This window comes from Gopherus evgoodei, chromosome 2 (genome assembly GCF_007399415.2).
Source record: "Gopherus evgoodei ecotype Sinaloan lineage chromosome 2, rGopEvg1_v1.p, whole genome shotgun sequence".
In the NCBI taxonomy this organism is placed as follows: domain Eukaryota; kingdom Metazoa; phylum Chordata; order Testudines; family Testudinidae; genus Gopherus; species Gopherus evgoodei.
In genome coordinates, this window is record NC_044323.1 from 41,880,720 (window position 1) to 41,904,207 (window position 23,488).

General features: G+C 40.2%; 2 protein-coding genes across 3 annotated transcripts in view; one reads left to right on the forward strand and one right to left on the reverse strand.

The window, feature by feature from the left end:
- Window positions 1–14,864, forward strand: ACBD7 (acyl-CoA binding domain containing 7). Its single transcript, XM_030550479.1, has 4 exons — window positions 1–171; window positions 13,351–13,468; window positions 13,675–13,737; window positions 13,825–14,864. The coding sequence occupies exons 1-4, from the start codon at window positions 160–162 to the stop codon at window positions 13,896–13,898; spliced, it is 267 nt and encodes an 88-aa protein (XP_030406339.1). The 5' UTR covers window positions 1–159; the 3' UTR covers window positions 13,899–14,864.
- OLAH (oleoyl-ACP hydrolase) overlaps window positions 14,612–23,488 on the reverse strand; it is a 24,107-nt gene continuing 15,230 nt past the window's right edge. For both annotated transcript variants that reach the window (XM_030550476.1, XM_030550477.1), the window contains exons 2-7: window positions 21,427–21,557; window positions 19,518–19,656; window positions 16,975–17,074; window positions 15,699–15,868; window positions 15,233–15,315; window positions 14,612–14,991 (exon numbers count right to left, since the gene is read on the reverse strand). In XM_030550476.1, the coding sequence (XP_030406336.1) occupies window positions 14,858–14,991; window positions 15,233–15,315; window positions 15,699–15,868; window positions 16,975–17,074; window positions 19,518–19,656; window positions 21,427–21,556 (756 nt within the window). In that variant the 5' untranslated portion in view covers window position 21,557 and the 3' untranslated portion in view covers window positions 14,612–14,857. The remainder of the gene's footprint in view (window positions 14,992–15,232; window positions 15,316–15,698; window positions 15,869–16,974; window positions 17,075–19,517; window positions 19,657–21,426; window positions 21,558–23,488) is intronic.

A 23,488-nucleotide genomic window follows, 5' to 3' on the forward strand; every position in this document is an offset into this window, starting at 1 on the left:
GGTCCAATGAGGAAAGCGAAGTACAGCCTCTTTTGTGTGGCCTGGGATTATAAGTGGAGCTTCAGGGCAGTACTGGAGGGGCTGAGCCTACAAGCACTGCATCTCTGCCCTGGGAGAAGTTAATTCATTGCTGCTGCTGCTGCCACTGCTATCATCATCATGACTCTCCAGGTAAGATGGGGTCTGCTGCAAGGTGAGGCAAAAAGAAGCTCAGTGCAGGATAGGGATGTATTGTGACATCACTGGGCAATGCCCACCCCTGACAACACAAGACAGAGCAAGGATTATTATTGTATAATCTGGGTTGTCTTGCAGCACAGCAAATCATTTTTATTTTTTATTTTTTTTAGTGTATGATGCTTAATTGGTGCATGAATTTTTGCAGGGAGCAAAGGGTTGCCTCTTTGAAGTCTGTTATTTGGTTCATAAAATTTTCAGGGGATGGGTGGGCATCCGCCTTGAAGTCTGCATGCATTTTGATTGGGTATATGCATTATTTTTCTTATTGTTTGTGGTTGTAGCAGCACTATGATTGGGTATCTGCCTTTGGGAGGATGCATGCATTATTTTGTGAGGGTGGGGTTAATTAATGAATGAATTTAGATTGATACAGAAATAAAAAGGGGCACCTTTCCCAGGATCTAGATTATTGGTACATACATTTTTGGGGCCATGAGGGGTCAGTTAATTGTAGATGCTCTACTGGGGGTGCATGCATTATTTTCTAGTGGGGGCTGTGTTGAAGGCTGCATGCATTTTGCTGGCAAAGTTCAACTGCGTATGGACTGCTAGAGAAACTAGTTGCCTCCTTTCTGAGTTGGATTTGAAGCATTGCCCCTGCTGCTGGTTTTGAGCCCTCAATCGTTGCAGCAAGAGGGAAGCAGTGTGGTAGCGTGAGTGATGCTTCCAGGGGGAGGTGATGGCAGCTCTCTCCTACTTCCTGCGTGACTCAGATGTTGGGAGTATATTGCCAGTAACTGCAGCTTCACTCCAGAGAGATGGTTAATCTCTCAAGTAGCTTGATCTCCAACGGGGCATGAGCTGATGTGTGACTATAGTTTAACAGTGCAGAGATTTTTGTGTGTCACTTCACAGACAAAACTCAGACCCTTCTCAAAGAGGTTGGGAACAGAACAGTCAAATCCCAGCTCTTGCTCCAATTTTAGTTCAAACTAGGTTTTGTTAAATGTCCAATAGGATCTTAAATTTGTTTCTCTACTTTTCAATTCACCCTTGAATGTGCAAAGTTGGAGTTCCTTTTGTTGTAGATTTTTGTCAGCACTGAGATTTTAAAAACAAACACCAAACCTGAGTGAGATTAGCTGAGGTAAAACACTGCACATTTATTACATGACAAACCACCTCCACAAAAAACGCCCCTCATTCTATACAATGATCAAATACTCTGGCCAGGAAAGATTTCAGTTCAGCATTTAAACAGCAATAATACAATGTGGAAAGAAACTTAATCATGTCCATAAAGAGTCTCAGAATCAACTTGGAGAGGAGTGGCAAGAGATTGAGGGAGCAACGTAGTAGCCAAGAATTCAGTTTTGCAAACCGCGGAAACGCGGCATAAATGGAGGAGAGTAACTAAATCCTTTCAGGCATTTTGCTTTACATCAAAGAAGCCATTTAAGCTTATGTTTCTCTTCCATTTATTGACATAGTGGTGATGCAATAGTAATTTGTTCATTCAAGTATAGTGAATGGGTTTGTGTATGTGTGGTTTTAAATGTGTATAAAGTTTCTTATGGTAGAAAATTCTACTACTTCTAATTTGAGGAGTCAGAAGGAATTTCAGTCAATACATGATTAAAATAAGCTGTATTTTTAAGGGACACTTAATATTTTTAGATTCAAAATTTACCTATTTTACAAGAAACTAGCTTCTGTGCAACATTCCATGAACAGTGACTTATGTAGGGGGTGCTGAAAAGCTGAACAATGTGTGTTTATATTAAACTTAACTGTTTTACGCAGTTTAAGTCTTCCCTTCTGTTCAGTTCTTATTGCAGATGGGAATGCATTTTGCATATATCATGATATGCTATTCCTGTAATATCTTTACACTTGCGTATGCAGCCCAGTAAACTAGGATTATATGCAGTATAAAATCATTTAGAGGCATATTAACTTAATTTCACAAATTAATTTTGTTGTTCCCTCTCTGACAAGTCTGATCCCAGGCACAATCTCACTGCACTGTGAGGCCTGATCCAAAGCCCATTCAAGTTAATGACACTGCTGGGTATGGTCTAAGAACCTAGCTAGAACATTTTCATTTGTTTGTCCTAGTAACTAAATATGACAATTCAGTTAATGTGTTATCATTGGTGTGTGTCTTTGTCTGATTTGTAAAGGTCGGGTAAATGCTATTTTTATTTTAAGTGCTTGGATGGTGCTCAGAGATATCTGTGATGGGGTACATATAAATACAGTCTGAGAGTTTTGTTGGTGCTTTGAAGCCCATCCATATTTGTGTCTGTGGGGTCTTTTTTTTTTTTTGGTGCATTTTTTTTTAAAAACAGATTTTTATCCTTAAAAGGAATACTCTTGATGTTTAGGCCCTCAGATTTACTTCCTTAAAGACAGGTAAATTCCCTTGTGAATGTCTTTTTTATATATTTAGGCCGAAATATTCTAACGTAGCTGCTTACAAGCAGGGTCCTTGATTTTTCAGAGGTGCTGAGCATGGACAGTTCCTATTTATTTCTGGCCTTATTTTAGATCCAGTTATTGGTGCAATTTTTTTACACTGGTCACATAATATATAAATGTTAATATTTCAAAAATATATTTAGTATTGGTGTCTATGCTTTGTAGGAATGATGTTTAGTTACATGTGTGCAAAACTCTTTTTACGATACCTGAAAAACTTTCCATTACATCAGTCTAATGCTGCACTGTGCAGAGAACCACCTGAGCACGTCCCACTTACTCTCAAACAGTAGGTGGTTGGCAGTGTGGCCTAACTGATAGTGGATGACAATGGAGTGGGATTCCAGCAATGTAGGTTCTGTTCTCAGCTCTGCTGCTGACCTTCTAGGTGACCTTGGGCATGTCAATTCACTCCTCTGTGTCTGCTTCCCCATCTGTGAAATGGGGGTAATTTATATTTACCTCCTTTGTAGAACGCTTTGAGAAGTGGAGATGCAGAGAACTAGATATTAGCTGACTAGATCTGTAATCTGTATTTGTTTGATCATTTAATGTGTGTTCGTGTTGCTCTGAGAGAAGAATGAAGAACAACATTAAAAAAAAAAAGAAATAAAAGCCCCAAGCCTATCAAGAAAAAGATTAGCTGTCAAATACAGAAGTATTATGCAAAAATACTTTTTGCGGATACAGACTAACACGGCTGCTACTCTGAAAGAAGTATTATGAATTACTTTCTCACAATGACAATGAGTCTTTTCAGAACATTTTGCCAGTAAAGAGACTCTGACGCAATCTCCTCTTGATGCTGATCATCTATGGTGGCCTTTAATCTTAGTTTAATCTCAAGCTCTTCACACCTATGGAATGCTCTCTGGTGATTTGCAGCCTTCTCATGACATGCCAGATTTCTAGCCAGATTTTTCCAGTCCTTTGTTCCTGTAGAACCCAATGTGGCTAGAACATTAGACTGGTAGAGTTTGCAACAAAAACAGTATGGAACATTCTGTGTCTCTGAGTACATAAGCCATGGCCTCTCCACTTTGTCACCATTGGGGATTTCATGCCAGTAATGTGTTGGATGGAAACTTCTATTTTCATTGTCTTGGGGGAACATGATGTTTTTCACTTGCTGTGGCCCATGCAGTACAAGGAAGTCCCTCAGGCTACTGCTCAAGTGGGTCCACAGTCCTGGATCATCAAGTCTTAAGGAACTAAACTCAGCAGCAGCTGTTCCTTGTGCCTCCACCACACTCTTCACTGATCTACACTTTTCTTCAGGAATGTGCATCGTTACATCCATTTGAGGTGGAGATATGGATGCGGCAGTAGCTGCCAGGTCACTTGCACTCTGACTAACTGGAAGATCAGGCATCTCCCCACCACTCACTGTGAACATTTGTGTCTATGTATCTCAGGAGAGCTCCTTCCTGCTTAGATAGAAAAGCTTCCTTTGCTTTCTTTCTTTTTCTGAATGCTGCCCCAGAGGGGAATTTTCTTCTTTCACTCATGACTGCTGTTCTGTGCCAGCTATAGTGGCTCTCAACGTTTGACAGAAGCGGACAAATAAGCAGGCTGGTAGCAGGGCCTGAGTGAGGGAAGATATCTGCATCTTAAGGGCCTAACTGGCTGCTACTACTTCAGTTGACTGCCTGTTCTCCTCAAGTGGGTTCAGGGAAGCAGCAGAAAACAGGTAGCTCCCTGAGAAGCTGGTGTTAATCAGTCCGGGATCCTGGAGGTGCTAGAGAGGTACATAAAAGGCTCTTCCTTCTCTCTCTCCTTGCAGCTCCTGCTGCTTTCTGTTACAGGGCCGCCCAGAGGATTCAGGGGGACTGGGGTCTTCGGTGGCGGGGGGCCCCTGCTTTGGCGGTAATTTGGCGGCAGGGGATTCTTCTGCTCCAGGACCCACCACTGAAGTGCCCCAAAGACCCGTGGCGGGGGTCCCCAATGCCGAATTACCGCCGAAGACCCGGCACTTCGGTGGCGGGTCCCGGAGCAGAAGGACCCACCCCGCCACTGAATTACCGCCGAAGCGGGGGCCCCGCTACCGAAGTGCCCCAAAGACCCGCGGTGGGGGCCCCCTCTGCCAAATTACCGCTGAAGACCCGGCACTTGGGCGGTGGATCCCGCTTCGGTAGTTCGGCAGTGGGGGATCCTTCCACCCCGGGGCAGAAGGACCTCCCGCCACCGAAGACCTGGAGCGGAAGAAGCTCCGGGGGCCCCGGCCCCGCGAGAGTTTTCCAGGGCCCCTGGAGTGAGTGAAGGACCCCGCTCCAGGGGCCCCAAAAAACTCTCATGGGGGCCCGGGACCTGGGGCAAATTGGCACACTTGTCCCCCCCCCGGGCGGCCCTGTTCTGTTATTCCCTCTCACCCTTTCTCCTGCCTGCCTGTTATGTCTCTTGTGTCCTCCTTCCTCCAGCACAGCACTCCACCATCTCTGTGCATCTAGAGCAGAGAGAATACATATGCACCAGCAGCAGACACAATTTTCTACGCTCTGGGTCCGAGTGCCTCCCTTCACCAATCTGGCACCTGAGGCAGCCACCTCAGTTCACCTCATGGTAAGGCCAGCCCTGCTAATAATTAATACACTCTTTTCTACCATAGATTTTCCCATTGCTAACATTTAGGGAAGATGCAGGATGGGACAGGACCGTCAGTTCCATCAAAAGGGTTTATGTTATACTTGAGGGTTTTTCTCTACCTTTTTTTTAATGAAGGTAAACTATCGAACATGTTATGTCACTTCTGGATAAAGAAAAGATGACTTATTTATCTCATCAGTGTGCCAAAATTGAAATTACATGTTTGTTTTTATGGAACTAGGAACAAGCACTTGGGGTTTTCTGAGTAGCTTGCATATTAACCTAGCAACTGATTCCAAGGACGAGTATGCTCACAATCTGTGCTGCAAGCATTCTGAAGTTCTGCCAGCTAGTCTAAGAAATTGTGCTGCCTAAGCACTTAGAAAGAAAGACCTAGTTCAATTGTGTTTTGTTGTACCATTTCTTGCCTCTACTTAATCTGCTGATCAGCAGCTTCAGTATTCAAAGAAATACTAAATAACACAAAATCTTTGTCATTTACCCACTGTAAATGCTGTGAAGCAGCTGAGCCATAGTCTTAATTTTTGTTTTTAACCATCTTCATCCCTGGCAAAACTTCAATGACTTCACAAAGGATGAATTTGTTCCATGTGGCCAATTGTTAAAATCTGGTCAGCAAGTATGAGATTTTTAAAGTCTTAGCACTTGCTGACCAGTAGTAGAATCTACCGATTTCTTTTTCCCTTCTTTGCTTAAATTCACTATAATTATTCTTACCTGATTAAATCTCACTTCAACAATGGTTACTTGTTTCATTTTAACATGGACAAATAAGACAGATCTTGGAAAGGATATAGATTAAATAACTTTTGCATTATGTGGTAAATACAATGGCCATTTGTCCTGATCTAACGCGTTAAACTGCCTTAAAATACATTTAAGACTTGTATCAGTGATTAGTACATGTACCGCAATGGCCTCGTGGGATTAAAGTTGGTACAGTGATTTGAATGAACAATGTGCTGTATAACATATTAGTTTAGTTTAAATAAGGCCAGGCATTAAATAACTAGAGGTGCTTCTAGCTGCACTTTAATGCTTGCGTTCTAAAGCATCTTATAACACATGTAAATGTTACTACTGTTAATGTTCCCCCCCCCCTTCATTTCAGATGACACTACATAGAATCATAGAATATCAGGGTTGGAAGGGACCTCAGGAGGTCATCTAGTCCAACCCCCTACTCAAAGCAGGACCAGTTCCCAACTAAATCATCCCAGCCAGGGCTTTGTCAAGCCTGTCCTTAAAAACCTCTAAGGAAAGAGAGTCCACCACCTCCCTAGGTAACACATTCCATGCTTCATCACTTTCTGAGTGAAAAAGTTTTTCCTAATATCCAACCTAAACCTCCCCCACTGCAGCTTGAGACCATTACTCCTTGTTCTGTCATCAGGTACCACTGAGAAAAGTCTAGATTCATTCTTTTTGGAACCTCCTGTCACGTAGTTGGAAGCAGCTATCAAATCCCCCATCGTTCTTCTCTTCTGCAGACTAAACAATTCCAGTTCCCTCAGCTACTCCTCATAAGTCATGTACTCCAGCTCCCTAATCATTTTTGTTGCCCTCTGCTGGACTCTTTCCAATTTTTCCACATTCTTGTAGTGTGGGGCCCAAAACTGAACACAGTACTTCAGATGAGGCCTCACCGATGTTGAGTAGAGGGGAATGATCACATCCCTCAATCTGCTGGCAATGCCCCTACTTATACAGCCCAAAATGCCATTAGCCTTCTTGGCAACAGGGGCACACTGTTGACTCATATCCATCTTCTCATCCACTGTAACCCCTAGTCCTTTTCTGCAGAACTGCTTCCTAGCCATTCGATCCCTAGTCTGTAACAGTGAATGGGATTCTTCTGTCCTAAGTGCAGGACTCTGCACTTGTCCTTGTTGAACCTCATCAGGTTTCTTTTGGCCTAGTCTTCTAATTTATCCAGGTCCCTCTGTATCCTATCCCTACCCTCCAGCGTATCTACCACTCCTCCAAGGTTAATGTCATCTGCAAACTTGCTGAGAGTGCAGTCCACGCCATCTTCCAGATCATTAATGTAGATCCTCCAGATCATTAATGAAGAGTCATTGTTGTAGTACTTGACCCTCCCAGAGAAATTCAGCAAAAATCAGTTTACATACTGGCAGTACTGAATTAAAGAATTTTGGGTCCCTGTGCACTATGGAAATCAGGGGCCTCTTCCCCATCCTCCCTTTCACGACACAGGGGCAGGCAAGCCAAACCTGAGCAGCACTGCAACTCCACACACCAGGTCGCAACACCAGTCACTCAAATGTGGGCCAGCCACCCTTCCATCATGAAAGAGGGGTGTGAGGGCCAAACCTGAGTGGTGCTGTGACCCCATGTGCCAGGTAGCAATGCCACCAACCCAAATCAATGGCTTAGGAGGCCCCCTTAAAATGCAAGGGCACCAAGTACACATTGGTTAATCTGGATCTGCATACTAGGACTTTCTGCATAATAAAGAATAGTCAAAGTAATAGAATCCCAGTTAAACTGATTTTTTTAAAAGAAAAGTTTCCAAAATCTAGGTGCTATCCAGACATATGGTGAGATGCAGGTCTTGCTCCAAAGAGTTTAGTGCTTTAAAATCTGTATATTTTCAGATTCCAGACAAATCTTCTCTTTCTGTTAGTAAGAATACTGGGCAATGGCTTTAAAACTGCAAACCCACCTGCCACATACAGAGCAGAGATTCTTCCTTACTTCACCCTTCAATCATAGACTGGAAGCCACCATTATGTAGGTAACCTCTACAGTCAAGGGAGATGCACTATGGTGCTACCATCCATTATCCAAATATCTGTGATGGAAACCTCCCTGTAACCTGTTCATCATTCTAATATGGGTCACATTTCCTCCCTCCAATTATAGATCAAATTTGTGTTAATCTATAGTATACATTGTGGCTCCATCCCTTCACAGTGTGCTTCATACACCTTCCTAATACAGCCCCAGTATAGGCGTCCAGGGTAGGTAGTGTTTGCTATACAACAACCCCATTCTTCTCATTTATTTATATATGTGCAACAGGGCAGATGTAGGTCTCTTTTATGAGGCAGCTGGTGGGAGGGGGGGTTTCTCCCCAGTTGGTCAGGAAAGGATGGGCAGATATAAGGTTAGTCATGGAAAGTTAATTGAGAATTTCTTGGGTTTTTTTTAAACTTATTAAGTCTGGGTGTATTTTAATTAGGTTGGGCCTGAGATTTTTTTTGTAATTGATACTGAATCATTAAGATGCTAATGTAGCTTCTATTTTTAAACAGGTTTCAGAGTAGCAGCCGTGTTAGTCTGTATCCGCAAAAAGAACAGGAGTACTTGTGGCACCTTAGAGACTAACAAATTTATTTCAGCATGAGCTTTTGTGAGCTACAGCTCACTTCTTCGGATGCACAGAATGGAACACACAGACAGGAGATATTTGTACATACAGAGAGCTTGAAAAAGTGGAAGTATGCATACCAACAGGAAGAGTCTAATCAACTGAGATGAGCTATCATCAGCAGAAGAAAAAAAAACTTTTGAAGTGATAATTAAGATGACCCATAGAAGATGTGAGGAGAACTTAACATAGGGAAATAGATTCAATTAGTGTAATGACCCAACCATTCCCAGTCTCTGTTTAAGCCTGAGTTAATTGTATCTAATTTGCATATTAATTAGAGTTCAGCAGTCTCTCTTTGGAGTCTGTTTATGAATTTTTTTTGTTGCAAAATTGCCACCTTCAAGTCTGTCACTGAATGGTTAGAGAGGTTGAAGTGTTCTCCCACTGGTTTTTGAATGTTATGATTCCTGACGTCAGATTTGTATCCATTTATTCTTTTGCATAGAGACTGTCTGGTTTGGCCAATGTACATGGCAGAGGGGCATTGCTGGCACATGATGGCATATATCACGTTGGTAGATGTGCAGGTGAACAAGCCCCTGTTGGCGTGGCTGATGTGATTAGGTCCTATGATGGTGTCACTTGAATAGATATGTGGACAGAGCTGGCATCGAGCTTTGTTGCAAGGATAGGTTCCTGGGTTAGTGTTTATGTTGTATGGTGTGCAGTTGCTGGTGAGTATTTGCTTCAGGTTGGGAGGCTGTCTATAAGCGAGGACTGGCCTGTCTCCCAAGATCTGTGAGAGTGAGGGATTATCTTTAAGGATAGGTTGTAGATCTTTGATGATGCACTTTCATGAGACCTCAGAGATGTGGGCCACAAGTTCCACCAGTATGACTGGGTGTAGAGTCCAGCAGAAATTGTACTTTGTCTTCAAAGGCAAGCACCAGGGAAATAAAAGCCTGCAACCCACATGAAAGCTACATTTGAGACCCTAGAGTGGGTACAAGTTCTGATAATGGAGCATGTAGCTAGTGTGATCCCACTTACTCCAAATTGTGCACTTAAATTGTAGGACCAATAGCAATGTAGATTATAACTTTCACCTGGTAGTCCTGGTGAAAATTTTGAGCTCATATTGGCTACAGTTCAGAATTGAGGCTTAAATATGGGTTTTTTTTTGTTTGTTTTTTCTCCCAAGTTTTTATCAGGTGTTTTTTTAAAACAAACACCTGATAAAAACTTGGGAGAAAAATTCTTTATGAAATATTCAGCAACTCCACCCCTGAGAGCTGAGAAAGCTTGCACTTTACTTTTCTAGTCTTTTGGCAAAGCAAGTAATCATACCTGGTGTTTCTAAACACCACCTTCCTCCCCTCCTAACCTTCCCTCGTCACCGTTGCACAACAAAATGTTCATACTTGCGTTATACCTCATGTGATGGTATAGACTGTCACACCTCAGAAATAAATAAAAAAGCCATAAGCACATCTTTTCCTCTTTGCAAGTCACTTTTAACTCTTAATCAAGCCATAGTCGACTTAAAGCAGTTTTCATGGTCAATTTAACTCCCTCAAGAACACTGAATTTACAGTATTCAGTTAACAATCAGGATATACTGAAAGGCAACACATATTTAGCTTTGATAGTGAGAAAAGATCACATGATATAATTATTTTAACACTAGAAATGTGGTTTCCTATGTATTCTGGAGCCTGATGAGGCTGTATTTGGAGACATAATTTTGGCCCAAGTTAAGTATAGCTTTTTCTGCTGACTTATTATTCTTAAGAAAACCATGTGCGTTCCCTTCACCACACCTTATGCCACCAAAATAAAATCTGTTTACTTGGTGCACTTTCACATTAAATAAATCACTGAGTTAAAATATATAAATCATTTCACTCCCTACTGATACAGAATTTAATGCATTAACTCTACAAAAATCACATTCTATGTAACACAGTTCAGGGCAACTGCATCTGCATTTCCCCCATGTGGTCCACCAAGGGCACCCATTCTAGGCACCCAGCTCCCCTGATGTTACCTCTCTTGGGCAAAGTCCCATATCTCTCTCCCTCCTGAGTGGAATTTTTTGAGACTGCACAGTTTCCTATATTGTGAGTTCCTCAGCAAGCCACACTGCCTAAACAAGCCAACATCTGCACTTTACTTTCTCTCCAAAGACTATGAACAGTTGTAATTGCCCTCAGTTATAATTAACACTTAGCTCTTTATAAGCAAGTACATTCATTCTTAAGGTGAAAGCATTACATAGATAACATTTAAAACATTAAAAGAATCTACATGCATGCTAATAAACTTACCAGGGACTACATTCAGCTCCAACAAGAGCTCTGGTAGGAATCAGTACTTGGAATCCCACAAAATGTTGACTTTTTTGTTTGTTTAGTTGGCTGGTTGGTTGTTTTTTTGTGTTTACAAGTTCATAACAGCCTCAGTTCAGAAGTAGCACCTGCCTGAATAGATTAGTCTTTCCTTTACAGAGCTTGGGCCTTTGATCTTGAGACTCCAGGAACAGGTAACCAGCAAACTGTGGTCCTCTCCTACACCCCACTACACATTATTGTTGTTATATAGTTAAGAACATAAGAATGGCCATAGTGGGACAGCCCAATGATCCATCTATCCCAATATCTGTCTACCATGGTTGGCCAGTGCCAGATGATTCAGAGGGAATGAACAGGGCAATTATCAAGAGAGCCATTCCTTGTCCTGCAGTCCCAGCTTCTGGCCATTACAAGTGAGGGACATCCAGAGCATGGATTGCATCCCTGGCCATCTTGGCTAATAGCCATTGATGGACCTACCCTCCATGAATTTATCTAATTCTTTTTTTAACCCAGTTATGGTTTTGGCCTTCACAACATTCCGTGATAATGAGTTCCACAGGTTGACTTTGCATTATGTACAGAAATACTTCCTTTTGTTTGTTTTAAACCTCCTGCCCATTAATCAGATCAAGTAACACCCTAGTTCTTGTGTTATGTGAAGGGGTAAATAACACTGCCTTATTTACTTTCTCCATACCATTCATGATTTTATAGACTTCTATCATATACCCTCCCACCCCCCTTCCCTGGCTCTCTTCTAAACTAAACAGTTCCAGTCTTTTTAGTTCTTCATTGTATAGAAGGTATTCAAGGTGTGGGCATATTATGGATTTATATATATCATATATTTATGATATTTTCTGCTTTACTATCTATCTCTTTCCTAATGGTTACTAATGTTAGCTTTTTTTGACTGCCACTGCACATTGAGTGGATGTTTTCAGAGAACTATCCAAGATGACTCTAAGATCTCTGTCTTGAGTGGTAACAGCTAAGTTAGACCCCTATTATTTTGTGTGTGTAGTTGGGACTGTGTTTTCCAATGTGAATTACTTTGCATTTATCAACATTGAATTTCAGGTGCCATTTTGTTCCCCAGTCACCCAGTTTTGTGAGAGCCCTTTCTAACTCTTTGCAGTCAATTTTGGATTTAACTATCTTGAGTAGTTTTATATCATCTGAAAATTTGGCCACCTCACTGTTTTGCCTAAGTGTGACTACTGTCAGATTTTAAAGAGAGCTAGAATAAGGAAGGTTGATGTCAACAGTACATATGGTAGTTCAGCAGAAGCTATCAGTGAGTCTATTGTGTCCACTTTCTTATCCTTTTAGGAGAGTTAGGATAGAATGTTCAACCAATGCAAAGCACTTGAGGATTAGATGTCAAAAAAAAATCCTTTTCATGGAGATTTGTGTCCAAGTGTCTAAATTTAGAAGTAAATTAAATGCACCGATCCAACCTGATCCCTACTAGTTATGAAACCATAACTTCAAATCAGAAGTTTGCACAGCTGCACACCACAAAGTTAAAACTGCATCTCTGACCACTCCTGCCTATGTGACCTAGTCAAAAATGAAGATTTTTTTCAGCGTCCTGGCCAGCTTCTTCCAAATTCAGTTGGCATGATCCTTCCCAATCATCTTCTTTTATTACCATTCACAGCTCTGGCTAGCAGAGTTCCTGGGCTTGGCCACTCAAATGCTGTTACTTCTAGTTAAAAAAGAGTAGAACCCCCCCCCTAATAAAAAGTACCATGCTACTCGGTGTAAATTAGTGCTCAGGTGCAGCCCGAACTCTGGGACCCTCCGACCTCACAGTTGCTAGAGCACAGGCTCCAGCCTGTGCCTGAACTTCTACACTGTAATTGAACAGCCCCTTAGCCTGAGCCCCACGAGCCCGAGTCAACTGGCACAGGCCAGCCATGGATTTTTAATTGCAGTGAGGTTATACCCTAAGTTTGTCTCACCCAGTTTCCAGATTCCTCAAAAACAGTCTTCTAGGTATCAGCTAAGATGATCTCTGCCCTCTGGGAGTCCATCCAGAAATCCATTTCCAGAAAAAATCAAAAGTTCTTTCCACCTCAGGAAGCAACGATTAACTATCTAGGTGGAGAGGGTCCAGGCCTCTGTGGACAAACACTGCAATGCAGCTACCTAACTGTCCTTGCATATTTCTACATGATGTTACTCCCTGAATGTGCTAGCATCAGCTGATGCATCGTTAAGTTGATGAGCGCTCAGTTTTGTGATCGCATGATGGGTCCTTTGAAAGGAAAGAATGGGACAAGAATGCAGCCACTCATTAATTCTTTTCTATTTCCCTACCCTTCATTTTTAACATAGGGATTAAAATGTCTAATACTACATTGTTTGATTCCCCCCCCCCATCTTCAGGCTGATTTCGACAGTGCTGCAGAAGATGTAAAAAAATTAAAAACGAGGCCAAGTGATGATGAGCTGAAGGAACTATATGGACTCTACAAACAGTCTACTGTTGGAGACATTGATACTGGTACTGTGTGTGTGTGTGTGTGTGTGTGTGTGTGTGTGTGTGTGTGTGTGTGTGTGTGTGTGTGTGTGTGTGGGTACGCATAACCCTGCCACCACCATGACACACATGTTTAATTCTGTAAATTTACTAAAACTAAAGAATCTTTAGGTATGGTATAACAACAATCAACAAATGTTTGTGGGATTTTTTTGTTTTTTTTTCAATAGAGTGTCCAGGAATGCTAGATTTGAAAGCCAAAGCCAAATGGGAAGCATGGAACGTTAAAAAAGGTGTTTTTACCATTAAGTTTACACTAAGTAATCAGTGTTATAGAATACCAGATAAGGAAAGGTAATGAGTACTATTTTCCTTTGCAGGTTTATCAAAGGAGGACGCCATGACTGCCTATATTTCTAAAGCAAGAGAGATGATAGAAAAATATGGGATCTAAAATACTCTACAATAATTGCCATAAATAATTAGTTAACTTTTCAGTAGCTAATGAACTAACTCTTTTGAGGAAAAAAATGCAATACTAACATTTTCGTGTTTAGTTTGACACTAAGATTTACCAACATGAGCTATTCACCTACAAGGTAGTATTTACACATGCACTGTACTTCTTAAGACACTAACTGTACTTATTTTAGAAACATTTTCACCTACAAGATTTATTTAAGGTTTTAAACAGTCTCTTTTTTCCCTTTTTTTGAGGAGGCAGAAAGATCAAATTCCTCCTGAAGACAAAACTACTTACCTGTCTTTTTTTCCAAAAGATGTAATGGGGTACAGGGAGAGGGATTGAAAAAGAAAGAAAAAGAAGAGTCGTTTTTATGATAGTCGAGTCAGGCTGATGAGGTCTCAAAGAGTGCCGATTTAAAGGAAATATTAGTTACTTCCTGGATCCAATAATGAATAAATGTATTTGCACAAATATATCTCCCTTCTGTTACAGTCAGAGAAATGCTTGTGTAGAAAAACTACATTTTAAAGGGAAATAACTTTGGGTCCCTCCCACCCCGACGGAGCTTATTCTTGCATAGATGCTTTAAGCTATGGTAAAGGCAGAGGGAAGCCGCTGAAGCCCAACATACTAGCTTTGCAATGCTTTTAGCCTACCATCCTCCCACCAGCCCCAAACTCTAACCACCACAGGAAAGCAAATTAATGTACTGGCTGTTTATTTTTAAGAATCAGAATTTTCCTAAGTATCGTCATAAATTATATCCTGGAAAAACCTTTGGCTGTAGGATGCACCTGTATTAATACATCAACTGTTAGCCCTGTTGCTACAGAAAGTTGCTTACTTTGTCACTGTGGTAGTTGTAAATTTGTATAAAAAATGTTTTGTATTATTTACTGCTTTGGACTAATCATTGACCTCTCCCCCAGCAAAATAAAGACAAATACTCAGAGATCAGCAGTTTCTATACATTTTTTCATATGGTCTATCATGAAAATTTCATTAGCAGGGTCCAGCAGATAAAAGTGTCCTCCAGGAAGCTTGTGAATAGTGGTATCTCCACTTGTTACATCTTTCCATGCTGAAAGATAATTAAATATGTAAAGCATGAGAGAAATATCAGCTCGTGTAATTGTTTTACGTAACTTATTTCAAGATTATTGAAATCTTTCTAATTCCTTACGAATCATTCTGGCTCGTATACTGCAAGAATCCTTCATATTTCCATATTGATTAAAATGAGATTATGGACAGAGCTGCTCATTAATCTGATTCAACAGAAGTACAGCTAAATATTAGAGGCAAAGCATGCTACTATTTACCTTCTAAATCAAATGGCAAATCTTCAGACCCACCAAAGCATGTAAGGTCACAAGAGAGACCATCCATTGCCTGTTCCTCAAAGCTGTGAATATAAAGGAGAGCTTAAATCTTTCCATTCTAGGTTCCCCCTCCACACACAAAATACCTTTCTTTTCCCCCTCTAAAACATAATAAAACACTTTGCCAATGTACTCTTTAGTACAGAATGCAACCTGCTATTTACTTACTATAAAGGGATGGGGAAGAACTGAAGGAGAAGGAGTTGTTCTACCTTTAAGATTCTAGGCTGGATCTTTAATTATGCTGTTGTTTCTATTACACAAATGCTTTTATCATGGAAACAAAGATTCAGGGACAAAAATGGGAATCCTTGTGTGATAGGTCTCAGTATAGGTGAATGTTCTATTTTAGATTATGAATCAATAGTCTTAGTCTCAGAATATACTATAAAACTGTACTACTTACAGAAAGGACTGAATAACTGCGATATCTGCTCTTAATGCAGGAATGAAGTGTTTCATAATATTTTTGTTCTGCAGAAACTCAGGAGGAATACCTCCAAGAGACTGTATCAATTTGATAATTTCTTCTTCGTTTTGGTCTTTTACTGTGTAGAGAGGATAACAAAATGTTGTCTGAAAGCATCATATAAAATATATTAGGTGTTTCATAAAATACAATGTAAACAATTGTGTCTAAAAGATTTAATCCTTAGGAAAGAACCTTAAAGAACATCTAACCTGTAGTGTTTTCCCCTGTCCCCAATATAATAGTTGCATTATGATTTAGTGGCTGATGGTTTCAGCAGTCACATAATCTTTATAGAGATGATAATCTTGGAGTGGAAAAGAGGCTGCCCTCACACTTCTGTAGAACACGGTGTACTGGTTATTCGGTGGATTATAACAAAAAGCATTGCTAAAGCTTTGTGTCTGTCTCTTGCTGCTAGACAATAGTTTCTGAAAATATAGCTTGTGAGGGAGACAGAAATATAAAAGCTATTCAATTTTTGGTGTGAATTTTTTATTCTAAATGCTGAAACCAAACTACCAAAATAATGTCTTTATCAGAAAGTGAAGCGGAACTGTGGACATAAATTCAGCTGCAGTGGTGCTTGAGGGACTCCCAGGCCCAGAAACCTTGCAGGAAATCTTGTTTTCTTGGAGGGATGAGACGTCATCCAAAAACACTGTTTCTAAATGGCCTGGAGGGAGATGCAGTAGGTGGTGCATGAGAAGCAGCAGCATGGGGAAAATAGCCAAATCCTTGCTGGTCCCCTGAGAAGAGTGGCAGAACCACCAGGAACTCAGGAGTGGTGAGGAAAGAGGTAAAGCCACCAAAGAATGGGGTTGGGAATTAAGGAGAGGGCAAAGGTACCAAGGACTGAGCAGGAGGTCCAGGAGAGGGTGCTATGTGTTAGGAGGGTGATGTACCCTTCCATTTCTGGGAGGCAGGGTGTGCTGGGTTTTGCCTGGATGCCTGTCTGACTAGTAAGTACGTCACCGTAACGGGTAATGTGAGATGCTCTAACAACCTCAATTTAAGCTCCCCACAGATAATGGAATATATGTTTATGAATCCTCATGTGCAGTGGTTGTCTTTTCTCTATAGACTTTACTAAACTCTGCATGCTAGGGTAGAGTCAACTGCACTTTGGAAGGCCAAAGCAAGTACTTTATACATGATGGTTGTATAGCTAAATACTATTTTATTTCATATTATCAAAGATTATATCACTTACATGTGGGGGACTTGCGCTTGATACAAAAAGATGCACTGGTTGTAATCCATATTTTTCTTTCAAGTGTACTGCAACCGCAAAACTAACATATGATCCAAAACTGCATTTCAAAGAGAATCCAAATTAATCTGACTAAAATCGTATCTTGCAGGACACATTTAAACACAGTTAGAATCCCAACTCTAGTAAGGTGCAATTGCTGTGGTAAACATTCTTAGAAACCATAAAATGGTTGATGCAGTGTGTTATAGGTCTCTAATTATGAGAAGTAACTTTAATGAGTAATGATGTTAGTCAATTCCCATGTAAAAGAGAAATCAGATTGCAGATCAGACCTAGTACAGCACTTTTGCTTCTTTCACTGTTCCTCTTTGCTTACAATATGAATGAATGTTTTGAATATTCCTTGAAAACTAAGTAACCTTCAAAATCCATTTGGTCTTCCATTATTAGTGTAAGCAGCGACATTACTATTAAAAGTAAACAGTCATAATCTAAGTAATGATTATTACACTAATACACTTATTTAGAAGGTATCTGTACCTGAAAGGTTCTGACCCTGACTCATATACATAAACAACAAGAATTTCAAAAAAGCAACAGTGAAAGGATGGTCGAGTGGTTAGGGCATTAGCTTAGCCTGAGCACAAGTCCCTGCTCTGCCACAGACTTACATTGTGATCTTGACCTAGTCATTTAGTCTCCCCGTGTGTTCATTCCTCCTCTGTAAAATGGGGCAAGTAGCATGTCCGTGACTCACAGGGATATTGTGAGGTTGAGTAGAGTAAAGATTATGAAGTTCTACAATGTTGGGGGCCATATAAATACTAGAGAGAGATCATGGTCATAAGCAAACAGATCTCAAAACTTACCCCCCCACACACACACACACATTAGTGCCACGGATGTACTTTGGCCTGTGTTGTGGCAGGCATTCTAAAGACAGGTTGTTGACTGAAAGTACTCTGCCACAATGGCACTGTGCCAGTGTATACCAGCAGAGGATCTGGCCTGCAAGGTGAGACAGTGGGCAGTTCCAATTCTGTTTGTTTCACATGTCACTCTCAGATATAAGGCTGAACACTGTGCAGCCCAGAGAGTGGTCATTTATTAGTTAAGGCTTTATGTTATATGTGCTTTGACAGACGTAAATTCTGTAATATATACTTGCTGACAGTTGGCTTTCAAGGATATCCCAAAGCAGTTCCTTGCAATAAAACACAAAGGTGTGGATTACTAGGGAGAGATCTCCCCATTCAGAACAAGTAAACTTCCAATATTTTGAAAATGGAAAAAGGTACTTTTAATCTTCCCCCTCCAATATGGGCCTCCATATTCCTCTTATGGTCATAACTGACTGCTCAGTCATGAATCCAGTTCTGTAAATCCCATTAAGAGAGAGAGCTACTGAAGAAGAAATATACTCCAGAAGTTTTCCACTATACAGAAGCAATAGCTCAGTCTTATGTGCACTGAGCCTCATCCACTTGTCCCACATCCATCCTTGCAAACTCAGCTAGGCAGGAAAGGCACTACTCTGTTGCAGGGAAACAGTACTGTAGATCTGGGCATACTGCAGATATCTCAGGGTGGGTATCATATCAGTTCACTGAGTGGCTCCACTTGTACACTGAACAACAAAGATAATTGATGACCACTAGAATCCATATAGAAGTGATTTCAGGATAAGTGTGTAATCACCCAAGCTCCACATCTGCAAGTAGATCTGCTCTGGAACAATCCTAGTAGGACAAACAGCTCCTTGTGGTTGATGGTTTCAAAAGTACTGAGCAGATTTTTCTGCTGGTAACATCAGACCGTTCACAGAAACGACAGACACTACATACCACTTGGCTATACCACAGCCCCAATTGGATTGGTATATATCTAATAGTCTCCTTCCATGCATATGCTCATGAAGTGCACCCAGTTTAGCCACCATTCCTTATAAAAAAGGGGAGGTCAGAGTCTAGGTAATAAATAAGCACAGTACTTAGTTTCAACAAGAGGATATTGAACAAATACATAATAAAGAATAACTGGCTAGATGGTAGTACTCCAGGAAAGGAGTGGATCACAAATTGAATATCAGTCACAAAGGAAAAAACTCTTTCATAGTTCTAGTGTCTACAAATGTGCTGCTCTAGCACTTGTAAGGGTAGATCTACCCTATGATTCTGTTTCAGCCAGTCCAGCACTCTGCCTTGGGGGAAAGAGCTAAGGAAGTGTCTGTCTACACTGTGCACCTTACAAGGGCACAGCTGTGCCGCTGTAGCCACACCGTTGTAAAGTGCATTGTGTACCTGCTCTTTATCAAAATAAAATCACCTCCAACAAGGGGCAGTAGTTTCATAGCTGGGAGCGTGGCTCCCGCCAACAAAGCGCTTTCCACACTGGTGCTTTTTGTCGGTATAATTTTTGTTGTTTTTTCACACCCCAAATGACAAAAGTTTTAATAACAAAATTGCCAGTGTAGATAAAGCCTAAGTATCTAGTCACAGATTTTAGGCTCCTTTGCCACATATTTAAAAAGATTTTTTTACCTGTGACCAAATAATGCAAAAGGTTTCTCTTGCAAGTCTTGAAGCAAAACACTAGTAATGTCATTAACGATAGTTTTCATGTCTTTTGCAAAAGGTTCATTAACACGAGATCCTCTTCCAGGAAGCTTTATAGAATAAACTAGAGGGGAAAAGAAAATTATAGTCATTTCAGGTCACTCTAAAATTCATGCCTTTAGATTACTAAAACAGAAATTAACCAGACAGTTTTTATTTATTCTGCAGAAAGCAAATATTAACAGTCAGTTACATAAAGGAAGGTTTTTACATTAGTGACGATAAAGATTAGGTGAAATTTTAACCTTGTGGTCGAAATTTTAACCCTGTGGGCTTCACTCAAGAGCTTGGTATTAATTTTTTTATTCCCAACTATTATTTGCCCAGTTTATTTGGATTGTAAGATCTTTGGGGCAGGGACTGTTTCTTACTAGGGCTCTTGACAGCACTCCAGCACATAAGCCCCTGATCTTAGGTGGGGCTTCTAGGTATTATTGTAATATAAATAATATATAATAATCAGCATTTTAGTTGAAGAATAACTGGAATGAATGTTCTCTATAAAATACCATCTCGCTAGAATCCTAAACTCTATTGGCAATTCCTTTGCACACCCTTTACTGCAATCTTTTTTTCTTTGCAGGCTTTTCATTTATTACTCATAGTAGAATTTGGAATTGTGGTATTTATTGACATGGTTGTATGTTCCTTTCAGAAGCTTGGTCGTCAATGGATCATCCCTGCATTTTTACCCCACTGTTGTATATGGCAACTGAACAACGGGATAGATTGTAAAAATGTTACTGTTTTTTCATTCTTCTGTTCATAGGACGTGTCCTTCAAAGGACACATGGAAGCAGGGGGGGTCACACACACCAAGAACTAAAAGTGTTGTACTTAAAATAAGCCACCACATAATACAATAGGTAGCAGGATAAAAATACAGGGTCAGGCCTTTTATAACTTTTCTGAGCACAGTTAAGACAGTTCTGAAAGTGCATGCTGCTCTCTGAATTTTACTCAACAGTAGCTGCAATTGTTCTGAGGGCCCCCTCTCCAAGTAGCTTTTCTGGAAGTATTTCCGTCTAAACAGAAGACTTTTTTTTACTTCAAGGAAAATTGGATGTGACTGGCACAGCAATTCACTGGAAGTATTCAGAATTTAGGGGACTGGTTTTATTTTAATGCTAATGCTCTCATGTAATGCCAGATTATTCTCTTTTCTTTGTGAAAGGACTGGAAAATAGCCATGGCTTCTCCCCTTCAAACAGTGCAAGTATGAACCTTTTCCAGAGCTGATATAACATAATAGCCATGGGAATTACTTCACTCCGTAACAAAATGCCATTTTACTGTTACAAAGCCATTGTGTGACATTGGTTTTGGTATAGGGAATATAGAATCATGCAGAGAAGTGTAGCTAACTGCAATTCATTCTGCACAGGAAAAGGGTCTGCAGCTTCCCAACATACTGAAATCAATTTTTAAATGTTCCTTTTTGAGCAGTTTTGCTGCATGTACATTTTTTTAAATATAATCAAACATGTTCCTATATTGCTGATCCATTTAACAGATCTGTTTCTAAAACAGTCAAGCCTGTGTTAATTTTGAGAAAGAAATTTAATTGAAGGTAGATATATTCATGTTTTGAACCCAGGAACTTGGAACCTGCTTTGTGGTGGCATAGGAGTTGAGGGAACTCAACATCCCAATGGAGGTACTAAGCACTTTGCAGGAGGGAGCCATGGTAAGAACATTATTGGAAAGATAACTCAGCTCTCTTTACCAGGGCTGAGAATATTCTGTTTAAAATCTTTCTACTCTGCATGTTAGTATCCTATCTAGCTGGCCCATCTTTATTAAACTGTACTTGTCATACACAAAAATTACTGACCTTCTGTTGAGTTGTCAAAGTGTTTCCCCCATTGTGCAAAATGGGTAGCGCCACTTCCAGCCCAGGGGAAGCAAATCAGCCTACAAAGCGCATTAGGCCTTCTGTATGGACAAGCAACAACCTTCTCCATTCTTGAGGAAAACAAAAATAAATGTCATTCATTTGTTCTGTGGTTTTGGGGGGGTTTTTGAGTGTAGTTCTAGACTTCATTTAGTTTGAAACAGACATATTTTCTATTGTCAAAACTGCTAGCACTGTAAAAAATGTCCTTTTATTTAAAAAAAAAAATTCCAGCAGGCTGATCCTAAAGCACTTGTCAAGGTGCAAGAGAGAGGAGAAGACCATCTTAATTTCTCGATTGCCTATTTCTACAGGAAGTTGTGTCCTATTAAAATAACCTGTAGCACTGTTAAAAAAGAAAAATCACATCGATACAAATTGGAAATCCAAACTGGAATCCCTAAACGATTATTTGAAAGCCCAAATCAAAACAATACATTTGCAAGCTTTCATTTCTTAGGGATGGATACAGATTAGCCTCTACTAGAAGTGAAATCAACGTCACCATATTTTTTCCTCTCAGTCTTCTGTTTTCTATTCCAAGTCTTGATAACAAGATGAAAGTAGAAAAAGTTTTTGTTAAATCATTTCTACTGGTTGGCCCACTGACATCTTTATAAGCTTTGTTCAGTGGTTGATGATTGCTCTAAAATAGTTGTCAATTGCAAGTCTCAGCTAATGAATGAATATGAAGATTAATTTAATAACTACGGCAAGTGACAACAATTGTTTGTTTACTTCTCTACCTTGCTGAAGGGGAAAACAAGCACATCCATCACCTTTCACAGTCCAAAGTCTACTGATCAGGCCTATGGTATATATGCTTAGCAAATACCAAAGGGTAGTAAAGATTAACTTACACTCAGACACATTGATCAACCTGGTTCCAAAAGTATTTATACTGGTCTGTTAGAGTGTTCATAGCTTAGGTAAGTAATGAGATGTTAAGCTGAAAAATCACCAAATGAAAAATAATTGGGGTCATGCTTTTTTATGTTGCTTTATGGTGAAAAAAATTTTTTTTTGTTTGGTTTGTTTTCTGTGTTTTTGGTTGACTGAGATTTTGGGGGAAAGGATTTTAAAAATTTTATTTTCTGCTTGCCTTGTCTGCTCTGAATCTTTATGGAAGAATGAAGAACGGGTGCAATTATGACATCACAAGAGACAATTAACTGAAAGCCGAAAAATTGAGCTGGGAAGTGATTTTAGTCAGATTATTTAAAACTTTGCCTTTTGTTCCCTTTCTTAACACTTATTCATCTTCTGTGTCAAATAAGCACTTGGAAGAAAGTTAAAAATTCAGCACTGCCTGGCCTAATGATTTAAGAGGTGAAAGAGCTCCCAGTCCAGATTTGAAAACTCTTAATGAGCCTTCCACCAAAAATCAGGAAAGATCAGACTTAATTCTGATATTTCTAAGGTAAAAATTAAGCAGGGAATATACTGACAAAATGTTTTAGCCTTCTTTCTACACCCTTGAGAAATTTAAAAGGGCACAAGAGCAATTAAAAAACATTTTCAGGTCAACTTGAATCTCTGATTCTAATGATTTGGAAGGCATATCAGTTGCTATAATGTTAGAACTGAAGTGTGAGAGGGACACAGACAGCAATCAGATGACAAGATATTAAAGGTCCCATATTCTGCAGCCTGCTGAAGCTGCTTTGGAAAGCAGAGAATTCATCAAACTCTGATATTTGGAACAGCCTCACTCCTCTACGCACACTTGAAAAACCTCACTCTCCACCTCCAACCCACACTTCTTTGCTCTGTAATTCCACCACTAATCTCTGTTTGGGTGGCCTCTATTGTCACTCCTACACTTTTTAACTTTCATACTACAGTAGCTCCTAAAAGCCTCTACCAGGTTGGGTCCCATTGTGCTGGCCCTTGTCCACACAAATAATAAATTACAATCCCTGCCCCCCCCAATTCCTGAATGGATTTAAAACAAAACAAAGCTATAACAAACAAGCATAAAAATCAATTTAAACACATTTTC